The 15,400-nt window shown below is 42.6% G+C and overlaps 1 protein-coding gene across 2 annotated transcripts in view; it reads left to right on the top strand.

The window, feature by feature from the left end:
• Positions 1–15,400, top strand: part of Rgs17 (regulator of G protein signaling 17) — an 81,713-nt gene that overhangs the window by 39,726 nt on the left and 26,587 nt on the right. For both annotated transcript variants that reach the window (XM_040758185.1, XM_040758186.1), the window contains exon 2: positions 12,140–12,283. In XM_040758185.1, the coding sequence (XP_040614119.1) occupies positions 12,165–12,283 (119 nt within the window). In that variant the 5' untranslated portion in view covers positions 12,140–12,164. The remainder of the gene's footprint in view (positions 1–12,139; positions 12,284–15,400) is intronic.

Below are 15,400 nucleotides of genomic sequence, written 5' to 3'. Positions count from 1 at the left end.
ACAAGAATTCCATCAACTAGACAATGACATTATCTTGATTTTTATAATTGCTTGTCCTAGGACTCAACATGGTTTCCCAAACAGCTAGAGGGCCATAGAGAGTATAGCAGGACTCCATAAAAGTGGTAGTTCTGGTTTGTAGTTGAGTGCTGAAATACAGCTACTCTGTGTTATCTGTTCTCGTTAGCAAAAAGCTGTTATTGAGCTACAACAGTGGTTTCCAAATTGTGGGTCATGACCCCTTTGGGGTCACATATCAGATATTTACATTATGATCTGTAACAGAAAAATTAAAGTTGTGAAGTAGCAATAAAATAACTTTATGTTTGGGGTTTACCACAACATGAGGAACTATGTTAAAGGGTCACAGAATTAGGAAGGTTGGGAACCACGGACCTACAACCAAAAATGTACCATAACTGTGTGAGTACACATTAAAAACTTCACAGCCACTTGATAGAGTGATTTTATATTCATCAACTATTATTTAAAAACTAATCAGGGATTGCATTTTGGCATTGTATTATTAATTGTCAGGGTAGTCAACAGAAGTCTTGTTGCATGACTGACCTTTCACAGGCAATAGTGAGAAAGTGGCATTCTAACCCAGACATTAAGAAATAACAAGGTATCTAGAGGAAGTATTTATGTTGATAACTTGAGGAGTGGTAATTGAGCATCTGCTAGCTAATAGTTTTTATAAGAATTGTTTGGTAGCTTCGCAACAACCCTGCAGCATCACAGAGTGCTTTCTATGTATGCTTTATCTGATTAAGTCTCAAATATTACTACCAAGATCCGCTTCTCCCAGCCTCCACAGCTTTGTTTATGTCTTTCTGTGAGCTAGACCCATCGGGACCGATGCTCATGCAGGCATTTGCACTGAAGCTCACGCATGCCTATGCAAAGCTAGAGGAAAGCATCATAGTTCCTCCCCACCCAACACAAGAGGGGGATCCTGCTGTCTTACCGCTTATCTTCAGGTCTGTGTTTGGAGAGTGTTTTCCTGGGAGTCTGGGAATTGCTGCCTGGCTGTGGGGTGAAACCTTTCACTGGCAAGCCCAGGCTTTGATGGTCACTGACCTCTGTGTTTGGCCATGTGTAAGACAAATGCTGATTAAATGGGTTCTATCACTTGGGTATTTCCTGTATGTTAGTGTGTTTATTTTACAAAACGAGATGAAACTGCTATGAACTCTGTAACAAGTCAGGGCTAGTATGCTGAACATGCATTATTGCTAAAAGTACACTCTCCTAATTAAATATATGGTAAGGTCATGGACTGTAGGGAAAGATGGTATAAATTCTCTAGGGCTGATTTTGCATCGCGTGGCTTCTGAAAAGACTACTCATTTATTTGATCATAGCTTTGTAGACACTCTTCAGATATCTATTAGTTTAGGTGGACGCCATTTAGTTATGGAAAGAATTGACCATACGGCACCTGCTGCGCTAAATGTATCTGGGAGTATTCCAAAGCAGAGTTAATCTTCAAAACCCAAGGTGCTGTGATCTGAGAGAGAGAAACAAAGGTGCCTGCCTTGATAGAAAAGCACAAGATAGCTGAGTCACGTTTACGTATGCTACATTAAACCTGGGCATCGAGGGGACATGCACAATGTGCTCAGGTCTCCACGGATCCTCCCGCACAGTGGCCATGTTTTTCCCTCTACATGGTAAGCACTGGTGTGCATTGTCTCCATAGCAACAGCCCTGTTTGAATAGCCATCATTAAGAGCCGCATGAAGCGTTACAGTTAAAGGAGGTTGCTCTGCCACACTCTCTCATTCGTAGTCAGTTTCGTTTTTCTGTTTAATTTAGTCATGTCTGAAGTTTGCTTTCTTCATCTTATTTTAACCTAGCCCATCTTCTTTATGGAAATAAAGAGGGCATGTTCTTTGTAGGTTTCAAAAAGGCTTATGTCATACGGATGAGTGTTTTTTTGGTACTTTGCTAAGTAAGCACACTGTGGCTCTATATTAGATGCTGGCTTTCTCTGTTTATAATGGGGCCATGCTAATAGATTCTAGTGTCTATGACTAAGTAGTTCCTGCTGCATTTTCCCCGTTTTCAAATCATTTACCCTAAGGTGATGCTGGTGTCCCAAAATAATTCAAATCCTGAGCAACATAAGTAAAAATCAGTGTGTGTGTGTGTGTACATACATATGTGCTACTGGGTGTACAAGTATGCATGTGGAGACCAGAGGACAACCTTGAACAAAAGTAGGGAACCCTCTACTTTGTTTTTGAAGACAGTGTTTCTTGCTCATCTGGAATTCACTGAATAGACTGTGCTGGCTACCCAGCACACCTGAGTCATCTGTCTGTCTCCATAGCCCCCAGAACTGGTATTACAGGAGTGAGCCACCATGCCTAGCTATGTGTGTGTGTGTGTTGGGGAGGTATTTGGGATAAAAACAAAGGCCCTATGCTTGAATGACAAGTACTTTACCAACTGAGCAGTTTCCCCAGCCACAAAATCCTATTTTAAAAAACACAATTGTAGTGGGGTGTGGTAGCACATGTCTTTAATACCAGCACCCTGGAGGCAGAGGCAGGTGAATTTCTCTGTGAGTGGTCTACATAGTGAGTTGCAGGCCAGCCAGCGCTACACAGTGAGACCTTATCTCTAAAGCCAAGCTAAACCAAACAAAACCCAGAAATGCTATTTTATCTAATGGTCTTCCAGGTGCTCTTAAATGTCTGAGCAATGGGATCATCTTTCCCTTTGCCTTATATGTGGAAATCTGGCCTCTGTGAGGGAGCCTGGATTCCCACCTGGCTAAAAAGAAACTTCTCTTTCTCTTGCTTCGCTTCTCTAACATACAACAACCAACCTCACCAGTTAAGCATATTCATAGAGCAAACAAACAAGCAAGAGTGTCAAAATAGCTGATGTTAAATCGTATGTGTCTAAATGGACTCAGCGGGTTGTATTTACATATTCACGTAGGTATAGATAGATATGGCTTTAGGCAACAATAGCAACAAGAAGAGAAGGCCATGTAATTATATTTGAACTTTTAAAAATTTATGTGAAAATGAAATACTAGATTATACTACATTGCAAAATACAGACACTGGTGGCTACTTGTAAATTGTGAAATCCCTTTGAGAGATGTTTTCTCACTTAAATCTTTTTGCCTCTGAGAAAAACAAGTTGCAGCTGATAAACTCTTGGTGCTCAGTGGGAATCTTGGTTCTTCTCTCGTGGGCAACAAAAGCACTGAGGTGGCAGACCCAGTTTCTGCCCTGAGAATGGTGAGAGTTTTGGCAGAGATCTCAAATGGCAAAGCTCTCTATCAAAGTGTGATGTCAGGCAAGGTGAAGCAGTGGCCGGGTCCTTCCCGGGGCTGGGAGTGTCTGCCAGGACTGGCTGGAAGAAGCAGCTCTTCAGGGTGCTGGGGAGATGGAGAGGAGGAGCCTGAATTCAGCAAGAGAATATAACCTATCTGCAAGTCACAGCTGCACGTTTCTGGCTCACCACACTGTATGGACACAGAGGGGAATCTCCTGCTTCTGCCCAAATGGGGACAAAGATGAGAGGGAATGATGAGAGTCCGGCCATGACCCACCTTACCTGCAGAGACTGCACAGTGGGTGCCTGAAACTGTGGGCCATGCTCTGTTTATACGCTGATTGACAACAGTGCTTTGGGGCTTTATGAAGAAACATGTGGTCTCATACCACATGGATATGTTCACAAAGGGAGTTCCCATCCTGGGGGTCAATGGTGCGGGATCGAGCAAAGCTGAAGTCACAAAAAGCAAGATTGGGGATAACTAGAGGTCAACCAGTCCTGGGTGGTTTTCTGAGTAGGTGTGCACATGTATGCCTGTGTATGTGTGCATATGTATGTGTGGATGCAGGTGGGTGTCAGAAGTGTACCTCAGATGTCACTCCTCAGTCACTATCCACCTTACTCTGTGAGACAGACTGTCTCAGTGGGTCCTGGGGGCTCCCCAGTTTGACTAGGCTAGCTGGTTAGCAAGCCCTCAGGATCCTCCTGTCTCCCCTCTAATACTGGGATTACAAGTGGTGTAACCACACCAGCCTGATAGGATTAGGGGTCAAACTCAGCTCCTTGTGCTTGTGTGGAAGCCTTTTTGCTAACCAATCTGTCTCCCCAGTGCTGATATTTCTTAATACGTTCATGAAAATATTGGGTATTGGGCGCCAGCAATTTGGCTCAGCAGGTAAAGGCACTTGCTGCCAAACCTGGCAACTTAAATTCAATCCCTGGGCACCCCATGGTGGAAGGAAAGAACCAACTTCCTTCCTCCAACTGTGACTGATCTTCATATGTTCACCATGGCATGAGTGTGCACAGACACACACAATAATAAGTAGAATTATTTTCTAAAAATAATTGACTTTTTTTAGACAACACTAAAACATATACCCTCCCAGCCTAAAAATTGGCGTGTGTATAATGTTTTATATGCAGTCGTGGGATAGAAGTTTGCCCTGACATCTGACTTGCTCAGTTAGAAAGACATGCTGACCGAGCTGAAGCAGAGAACCCAGCAGAAAGTTTTCATGGAGGCATTGCTTTTCTCAAAGGCGGGGGAAAAAAAAAAAGAAAACCCACATCACAAAAATAATTATCTTTGTGTGGTGAATTACTTCCGTGTCTGCCACACTGCTAAAAAGAGACTCGCAAGTTTGGCTTACCTAGCAAATACCTTTTGGGGGCTCAACATTGAATCAATAAGGTCATAACTGAGTAGAAACGCCTCCCCTAAACATGACGAGATGGCCACAATTATAACGATGCATATTGTTGGATAATGAGCTGATTGTGGGTACTGTGAGTCACTCGGGACTCAGTCCATTTACACGCGATAAAAATTACATCATGGAAGTGGAATAGGAAGAGCCAACCCCCTCGGTCTTCTTCAGTGAGTAAGCTTTTGTGTAGATCCCTGGAGACAGGAAGATTCTAACCAATGCACATAAAAAGCCATCACAGAGGAACTGAAACGATCTTAGGAAAGACGATACTGATGAAAATCCTTGCCATCTGTAGCCTGGAAACACTGTGGCATCCAGCTTTTTGGCACGTGGGGAGCAACTTGCTCCAGTATTCCCCTGACGGAGCTGGCACTTACCGGGTACTTAGTGTGAGTCCAAGGATTTGGTCCAAGTCTTTGATGCATCAAATTCTTTTAATTGCCATAGTTATACTGATGGGCTGATAGGCTCTATTATTGTTAATTTCTATCTGCCGGTGAGGCAACTGCCACAGACATAAGTTAAATAACTATCCGAAGGTCTTCCTACAAATGTTAGACACAAGACTTAGACCCAGGCAATACCAACTAGGAGTTTGTTCACGCACACACTTTAGCGTGGCATTGAACCTGGACCTACGTTTACCTCCAGTGAGACCCAGAGGTCCTTCTGCTCCTAGTCCTGCCACCCCCACAGCTCTGGAGTTAAAGGCACATGCTTGCCCAGACCCAGTTTTTAATATGTGTTCTGAGGATGTAAACTCAAGTCCTTTTGCTTGGGTAGCAGGTACTCCTGCCGGCTGAGTCATCTTTCTGGCCTAAGAACTAACTTTGATGTACAGAGTCGGTTCTTTCACAAGTCTTCATAATTTTCTAAAATGAATCATCTCGCCGTCACAGTATCATAATCATTAAAGAAGATATAAAGATGTAAGAACTCCTTTTTTTTCTTCCAAAGTTGGAATCAAAATGTCCAAATTTTACATAAACTTGCAGGTAGAATGCAAGCATTTTCCTTCTAGCCATCTTCAATTTTCTAGTTGAAGTTTACACTTAGCCTTGATGGGGGAGACTTTGGGAAGAGGTGAGGAACAAAGTCATATTCAACAGGTACTTTATGTAGAGTTAGAAGACTTCATGTGAAATTTCCAGATCTCTGCCTTAGAGAAACAATCAGGAAGGAATCGCCATTATCTACCATTATCAGTAATCACTATTTATTATGTATCTGCTACTATAGACAGAACACTGTGATTCCAGAAAACACACACACACACACATGTATATATATATATACATATATATATGGAAACATAGACACACACACACAACACAGATATACACACATCACACACAGAGAGATACATATACAAACACACACACCACACAGATACACATACAGACACACATCATACACATGCAGATACACAGACATACACACATACAGACACACACACAGATACACACAAATATAGACACACATATGATACACACAGATACACATACAGTCATACATCATACACGTGCAGATACACAGACATACACACATACAGACACACACACAGATACACACAAATATAGACACACATATGATACACACAAATACACATACAGACACACACAAATATAGACACACATATGATACACACAGATACACATACAGACATACACACACACACAAGCATGTTCCTCTTTTAAGAGTTTTACAGTGTTATTGAACAACAAAGTAACTGAACAAAACTTGAGGAATACTGTTGATGCTATGACCCTTGAAGCTGTAGACTTGACATGAACAAGGGGTTCTCTGCCTTCCTCTCAGCTGTATTTTGAACATGTGGCCTCGGAGCCAAGACAGGGTTTTGTTTCAGTCTAAGCATCCCTGTGATTTTCAGACCTCCAGAAGTCAACCTCCTTCAAGCATTGCTCAGCTTGGGCTTGAAGGCTCAAGAAGACATCGTTTGAAACTCTCTCCACAGTTAAGCCAAGCCCCAGTATCTTCCGTTTGTCCATCCATCTTCTTTGCAAGGACATTTGGTGATCCTTGCAAAGTAAATCCATATTCTCATCCTCAAGTAAGCATTTCAAATTCTGGGTTATGATTTTTTTTTGTCTAGAGTGTATTTGTCTTTATTATAAAAATGAAATTCAAAAATATTGTGAGTTTCTTTCTAAACCCACCTCTTAGTTTCTGAACACATTTAAAAATTTTTATAAGTGGTGGTGACAAGAATTGAACATAATATTTAACCATCCCAGAGAAAACTTGACTCAGCTTGTCTTAGAAAATATCCTTCTGTTAATGGATTCTCAATTCCCATTAACTGTTACATTTGTCACAAAGCACAGTTGGTTGATATAATCCTGAAGATAACCCAGACATTTTCATTTGGTGCTGTGAAGCTGTGTTTTTCCCATCTTAGTTTGAAGCAGCTGCTTTGAGACTTCAAATCGTCATCCTTAAATTTATCCCTTTAAATTTTATATTGTTTTATATATCCCATGTCTCCAACCTATAAAATGATTTTGATCACTTCATCTGAACCTGAGAAAAAGGAGAAATAGAAGAATATAATTATGCACAGCTGGAACTGAGATCAGAATTTTAATATTCCCCAGAAACATGAGTATTACAAAACAGAGAAACAACCCTCCCCAATCACTGTACCTAATTTGTGGGTTTTCCTGATTAACTAATTTGTTTGGGCCTTGAAGAGGGGATGGTGATGCTGGGACCATTAATACTGATTCCATCACAGCCTTCCCAGCATCTTATTATAAAGACTAAATGAAGCATTTCTGAATGTGACCCCTGTGAGAGAAGCATTTGGGGCTGTGAGCTGGACACTTGCCTAGCTCTGCTCTGCTGCGCTCTGGATGCTGGGGTGTTCTCCGGCAGCTTGATGTAAAGTCTTAGTTTGGAGCAGGTACAAGCTTCTTTGAAAAGGAGGGACCAGATTTTTCTGTTTTCCTTTCCAGAAGATTCAAAGAGAGGGATGAAAAGAAAAGGCTTGCACATATTCAAAAGTATCTGAGAATTATGCTTCATTTAACGCGATGCTTTCATGTTTTATTTATGACATTAAAATTTGTTTTGCTTGAAAACTGAAGTTGATGAGGTCTAGAAGATAAAAAGATGAGTCATACAGATTTTGCTTCTGGGTATACTGATAAACCCCAGGCAGTTCCCTCCAGCACTATTATTTTCAGGTGTGTGCTGTGAACAAGAAGGAAATATTATGCATTTTTGGCATGGTTGCAATGGGGTTTGACCCTGTTTCCCAAGTCTCTGGGAATTTCGCTCTGTTGGCCCACTTATCTATTTCACTGATGTTCTGCACTATCAAAATTATTATCATTGTAGGGGCTGGAGAGATTGCTCAATAGATAAGTCAGCACTTGCTACTCTTCTAGAGGGCATACATGGTGGCTCACAACAATCTGTTTCTCCACTTTCTGGGGATCTAACGCCCTCTTCTGGCCTCTGCAGGCATGGAGAATGCATGTGGTGTACATACACACATACAGGCAAACACCCATATACATAAAATGAAATAAATGTATCTTTCATTGTCATAGTATTACATGGATAGGTGGGACTAGCACTCCTCTATGTTGTTACTTCCAGAAGTGTCTGACTTTTGCAATGCTCTTTGTTATTGTTGTTTTTATGTCTTTTTAATCCTTTTGTTAAGTTCTGAGAGTGGTATAACTAATATTTTCATTATACCCACACTGAATTTATCAAATGATTTGATGATAATTAACATGCAAAAGATGTTTGATGCCATTTTCTGTGAAAATAGACAATCTCAGAACAGACCCTATGTTTTGTAGAGTCCTTATAGTTTTTCCACCAAGCACTTATTTAATTTTTAGACATAGTACCAGTATTTTAGAAATAAACTGGCTTTGCAAGAGTGATTCATTGGCTGTCTGTGATGAAGTGTCCCCTCAGTCCTTTGGAATTGCTTTGTAGGCAACCGCTCCACCTATAAATCAGCAAACACATGCTTCCCTTTCCTGTGCTACTCACTTCTGTTTACATAATTGAATTGGCTGTCTAGGAAATTGACAATTTTGAATGTTGGGTATAAAAGACCTCATTGTCTTTTCCTTGTCGTTAATAGGACAATGTGTAAACATCACCAGCTTAACAAATAGTTCCGCCTGCCTCCCATATGTCACACATTGCTACAACATTGAAAAGAAAGGCAGAAAAAAAAAACTCCCTGTCCTTGTTAAATTTACTTTCTACTTGGTTAGAAAAATGAGTAAAACTTGCCGGAGTCCAGTGCCCCGTGGAGAGAAAAGTTAAGGGGAAAACATGACAGTTCATAATAGAAGTGAATGAGTGGTCTCTGTAGATGCAACAGTCATGGAATGTTCCGTGGAGAATATCTGCGTCACGACACGACAGCGTTGAGCCCCAAGGATGGAGGAAGTATAAAGGCTTGAACATGCATGTGGGTACCAGACATGGCTGAGGAGTAGCCAGGCAGTCAGCGATTTAATCAGAGTACGTGGGGAGGAGAGATGTGCACTAGTCTAAGAAATGATGAAGGCAAGAAGTTCAGCTCCACTCTTCAGTGGAATGAGAAACTTCCGGAAGATGTTTGAGCAGGGTCAAGTGGAAGACTCTGCAGAAATGATTGGTCTGTTTATGTCTGTTTTTAAATGAATTTTTATCTAAATTAAAAGCAATCTTATTTTACATACCCTCCCATCCTCCCATGCCCCCCCCACCAGCCCCCCATCCCACCCCCCTACCCACTCCCCAGGGTCAGACTTTGATGATCCCTCATGGAAGGCCTCACCCTCCGTGGTCTGTGTTTTAAAGAAAAGTGAGCTGCTGTGTTAGCAGTCATTGGGATGGAGGAGGCAGGGCCACGGGGAGGACTGAGGAGACCAGTTAAGGCCTCACACTTGCCCATCTGTGGATGAGGGTTCTCAGAGGGGTACAGAACGCTGGTCTGCATGGTCAGCATGATGGCTATTTCACTTACTGAAATTAAGAACTCTGGGAGAAATGAGGTTTGGAAAAAGATAGTAGATTAGGACGTGTTACGTTTGAGGTGCCACAGTGAGAAAGCCATGAGGAGACATCAACGAGGCTGCATTGAAGGTCCTGGATTCTGAAAGGAAAAGGAAATCTCAATTGGGCATCATATTCATCACATTTTGAGGATTTGTTTTTTGTTGTTGTTGTTGTTGTTGTCGGTTTGTTTTGTTTTGTTTTGGTAGAAGCCTAGTAGATCTACTTTTTATAGAATCAGTGATTTCAGAAAGAAAGAAAGGAAGAATGGAAGAAAGAAAGAGAGAGAGAGAGAGAGAGAGAGAGAGAGAGACAATCAAACGCAGTGTTGTTCTTAGGATAGGTCCCTGTGCCCACCCTGATTTTGGAGGTAAGGAAATAAAAAGAAAACACCCATGTTGTCCTGGAAGAGACAAGGGAGCTAGAAAGGACACAGGTGAGGGTGGTGCCCAGGAAAGCTAGCAAGAACAGTACCTCCAAGAGTCATCCATGACTGTGGCTGCTGTAACCTATTCCCATGGGCTGGGCAGTTTGTAAACAAAGGAGGTGTGTTTCTCATGGTCTCATGGGCTGGGAACCAGCATTTGGAGTCCAGTTTGGCCAAGTTCTGATGAACCATGGCTCCTATCAGTATCCTCACATGGAAGAAGGCAGGAATTGTCCTGGGGTGTGCTGTATAAAGGTAATGATTTTACTCACATAGAACCCATCCTCCTGACTTGATTACCCCCCCCCCCATCGCACTAAGGACCAGGACAGGAATTCAATGTGTGGATCTGGGGGTGACAAGTTCAGTCCATTTTAATGCTGAAAGCTACCAATAATCCTGCTGTGTCTAAATTTATCCCATCACAACACAGTACCCGGAGTCCAGCAATGTATAAAGAAAAACTTGCTTTGGGCCTTGCAGTTCTGGGAGCTGGGAACTTTGAAGATGGGGCCTCAGCATCTGCTTATTTTCTGATGCTAAGTCAACACAGGGCAGGAAGCAGACAGCAAGTAGGCATGTGTGAAACGGTTGACTGGGGCAAGCTGACGTAAAGTAACCCACTTGTGTGATGAGTTCAGTCTTGTTGGAAGTTCCTTCCTGTCTTCACAAGGGTAGATCCAGGGTGATCCAATCACTTGTGTTAGGGCATTCACCATCCCTACTGCCATCGTGTTGAGGCGTTAAGCTTCAGGGTGACTTTTACTGAGACAGTCTGACATTCAACCCACCACGGTTCAGTAAACAAGGGGAAAATATGTCTCTTGGATTAAAAGGTACAGGGACACTGTGATGTCTCAAGATCAGTTTCAACAGGAGGTAAGGCCAGGGTCCCCTTCTCCTAGTTTACGTAGCTTTTAATTTAAATCTGATTCTTTCAAACAGAGATACTTGGGGGGCTCTGTCTTAGCCAGTCATGAAGCCTGGTTTCATATTTTTAACCAGTTTCGATGCTTAATTGTTAACATGGGCGTGGCTCCTACTTCTGATTTCATTTCCCTCTGACTAGAGTACAGCAGGCTTAAGTAATATAGGGAGTCTGTCAGAAATAACCTGCACTCCTGGGTTTTCACTTAGCTGAATGTAAGATTCCCGAGTGTCCATTCTCTCTCAGCATGTGGAAATATCATTCTCTTCCCCATTACCATGCTTTTTAACAGCTTCTGTCAATAAAAACGTTATCTCTCTGTTATGGATCCCACATTCCCCCACTGGCTTTGTAAAGCTGCGTCTTACTATATGCATAAGTGTGGGTTTACCTTACTCATCCTGCTCAGCATGTGGTGTGTCCCTTTACTGTGAGTCTCTGTTTTGTTTTCTTCTGAGAAGTTCCCAGCCAACTCCCCTTAAAATATCATGTCCCTGACAGTCTGTTAATTCTTTCCTCAGGCTAATTGTTGAATGGGGTGGGGGGCCTGCATGTGGGGGACTCTGTTTCTCCTCTGCTTGTGTCCATTCTCTTAGGCTTTAATCTTTTATTTTTGTCTTTAACTGCATTCCCATCTATTCCTAGATACTGTAACTTAATTCTTCTGGAGCCTTTTTTTTTCCAAATACTGCTTTGGATTTATTTATTTTATGTGCATGAGTGTTTTGACTGCATGTGAGTGGGTGCAGTGCCTGCAGGGGCCAGAAGAGGGCATCAGATCTCCTGGAACTGGAGTTATAGGCCGCTCTCAAGCCCCCTTGTGGGTGCTAGGAATCGACCTGGGTCCTCTGCAGGAGTAGCCAGTGGTCCTAAGCCCTGGGCCATCTCTCCAGCTCCTGGGGCTTGTTGGGAGACGAGATCATCCCAGTGCTTTGGGATTTCCATTTCCGATTCCTTGTGTCTAATTTTGCTTCTCCCACTCACCTTTCACACCTTGTATTTTCTGTCTTCCTCCAGCCAGCTGGCTTCAGAAGCAGCTGAAATGAGAAAAAGGCAGCAATCCCAAAATGAAGGAACACAGGCTGTGTCTCAAGCACCCGGAAACCAGAGGCCCAACAACACCTGCTGCTTCTGCTGGTGCTGCTGCTGCAGCTGCTCCTGGTAGGTCCCCACTAGACCCATTGCATGCGCATGCGCCAAAGCTTCGTCCCACAGAAACCTGACAGCCTGTTCCGCTTGCCCCCTGGGTGTGGAGAAATTTCTGAAAACCATCCCTGGTCTACGACACACATCCCATAAGCAAAATTAACTCCCTCAACACCGACATTAAAATGTTAGTAAGGTAAAGGACAGAAAATTACTTATGTCATGTTTTCATCTGTGCATGCTTCTTATGGATATGGGTTAAAATAAGATCATAATTATAATATTACCCGTCCATAAACAACAGTGTCATGATGATTCAAGAGTCAGGAATATTAAGGAAATAGCCAACGCTATTGCATCTAGTGTTAAATGCAGTGGTATTATTATTATTATTATTATCATTATTGCTATATGCGTCCTCATAGGGGTTTGTTGCATTTGGTTGTATAATCAGAGCACTGTGAGTCAGAGTGGTGGCCTTAGCCACAACCCTCTTGCCAGCAAAGACACGATGTGAAGAGTAGAACTTATGACCGCAAATGTGAAAGATCAGACACTGTGCTTGGAAGGCAGGTTGAGTCAGTCAACTAAAATCTCTGAAATTAGAGCCAAAGAATATGATTTTGCAGAAATTTATCACTGACATGCCGTGGGATATCTGTTTATTCTTTATTTCACCTTTCAAGCCATAAAGAGAAAGACAAGTTGGTCTCCACGGTTCCTGTCTTATGCTAAATGTCCATGATTCAGGTTTCTTCCTGGGTCCAGACTCCCAAAGTGTGGTGAATGTGAAAATCAGTCCATTCAAAATCTGTGAGAGTCCCATGGATTAGAGATCTCAAGATGAGACGAGGCCCATTGGAACTTTCCATCGAACCCTATGCTTGGGGGGTCTTTCAAGACCCCATCTTATAAGTAGAACTACTAGGGTAGCAGTGGCTACGAGGTCTCCCTGGCCCATTTCAAAACCTGGCAGAAGGCCCAGGTGGCTGAGCCAGCCTCTGCATGGTCTCCACTGTTTACCGGTGTCCGCTGAGGTTGGTCTTTTGATATAGTCCTGCTTCACTGTGGCCAGGGCAGAGGACGGAAGAATGTCCCCACAGTGACTTGGCGGTCGGTCTCCCTTGATGATGGGCAAGCTGCCGCTGATCTAGAACTCTGCAGGCCCAGAGAACCTCAGGTACTATAGTCATCAGCAAGGCTCAGACTGGTTATTTTTATAACTATGAACTTTGTTTCCTAGATGATGATTCTCTGTTATGGAAAGTCATACATGATTAATCTGCATTCAATTTCAGATGAAGGAAACAGAGTTCTAGATGGGGTTGCTATCTCTGTCATAGTTATGGTTTTGTTTTCTGTTTTGTTTTTTTCTCATCACTCCTACAGAGACTTATTGAGTATAAGTCTTAACCCCTGAAAGACCTAGTCAGTCAGTAGGGGAGCACTTAAGTCAGACTGCCAGAGATCAAATTGTGACCAACTGTGTGACCAATAATAAATGAGTTCATCCTTCTGGTCCTCACAAGCCTCATCTGTCAAATAACTAATGTGAACCCATACCTCACAAAGCTCTAAAAATTAAACGAGATGCTACGTGCGGTGCGCCAAGAAGAGCATATGACACAGAGTGAGCATTTAATATGATTTAGCTCCCCCAGGCAATGGAAAACTGCATTTCAGAATAATAGAATCCGCTCGAAGAGTGTAGTACGAAATTAAAAAACCAGCACAGCATGTTGGGCCAGCAAGATGGCTCAGCAGGCAAGAGGACTCATCATGTGTGCCTGGTGACCTGATTTTGATCCCTGGAACCAACATGGTGGAAGCAGAGAAGCCAGCCTGAGGGGTTGTCTTCTGGCCCCACACCCTGCCACAGCACACTCATGCCTGCACACGCAGGAGCACGCATGCCGCATGCACACACACACACACACACACACATGCACACACACACACACACACACGCACACACACGCATCATATACACACACGGCAATAATGAAAGGTTGGAAGCAGCATGTGTCAAACTATCTTATTCTAAATTCTGTATAAACATTGGAAATGCGGTTTACATAGTGCTAAAAATGAGCTTCTGCTTTTCATTCTCTATTTACCATGTTCTTGAGATAGGTATTGTTTTGTTTGCTTGCTAAAATTTGATTTTTAATTTTTTTACCTATATGTGTATGGATATTTTGCCTGTGTGCACATCTATGACCACGTGCCTCACTGTTAACCAGAAAGACCAGAAGAGGGCGTCAGATCTCTAGGGACTGGAGTTAACAGATGGCTCTGAGCTGCCCTGTGGGAGCTGGGACTCGAATCCAGCTTACCTGGAAGAGCAGCCAGTGCTCTTAACCACTGAGTTATCTCTCCAGGCCCAGTTCTTCATTATTTTCACAATTAAAACACTCTACCATAATCTTAAAGTTGGGCTGTACTCTGTTAGATGCCTAACAAATACATTTGTCATTTTAACAACAGGGATATATTCTGAAAACCGTAAATATGGCCATTTCTTCCTTTACATAGCACCATACTCTGGACCTAAGCAAACGTAGACCATGCAGGCCAATCACTCCATGTGGCTCCTTGAGGACACCCTAGGCTGGAGAAGGATGGTGTTGGTGTGGCTCCTAGGATTACTTTTATGAGTGATATTATTTTTATTTTATTTTATTGTTATATGTGAGTGTTTTATCTGAATGGATGTCAATGTACCACATGCACACAGTACCTGCAGAAGCCAGAAGAGGGCGCCAGATGCCCTTGAACTAGAGTTTTAGATGGGTTTGAGCCACTATGTGGGTGCTGGGAGTTGAACATGGATCCTACAAAGAACTGAGCCACCTCTCCAGTCCTGTGACATTATATGTACTAGTGCACTCTACCAATAAAAACTACAGTATAGTAAATGCAAAAATGGATAACAACATTCAATAGTGAGCATGCGTTTCACATAGCTATGTGTGCTGTGTGCTCATGTGACCTACGGGAGAGGTGATCATCTAGACCAGTATCATCACAGATGAGTGGACAATGTGCAGCATCACAGGGCAACAGTGCTTAAGTTGTCACTAAGAGGGAATGTTATGCCCCATTATAATCAAGGACCACTGTTACCTAATA

Source organism: Mesocricetus auratus, unplaced genomic scaffold, assembly GCF_017639785.1.
Source record: "Mesocricetus auratus isolate SY011 unplaced genomic scaffold, BCM_Maur_2.0 Super-Scaffold_100018, whole genome shotgun sequence".
In the NCBI taxonomy this organism is placed as follows: Eukaryota; Metazoa; Chordata; class Mammalia; order Rodentia; family Cricetidae; genus Mesocricetus; species Mesocricetus auratus.
Note: the sequence above shows the minus strand (reverse complement) of the source record. Positions and strands in the feature narration are given on the sequence as shown.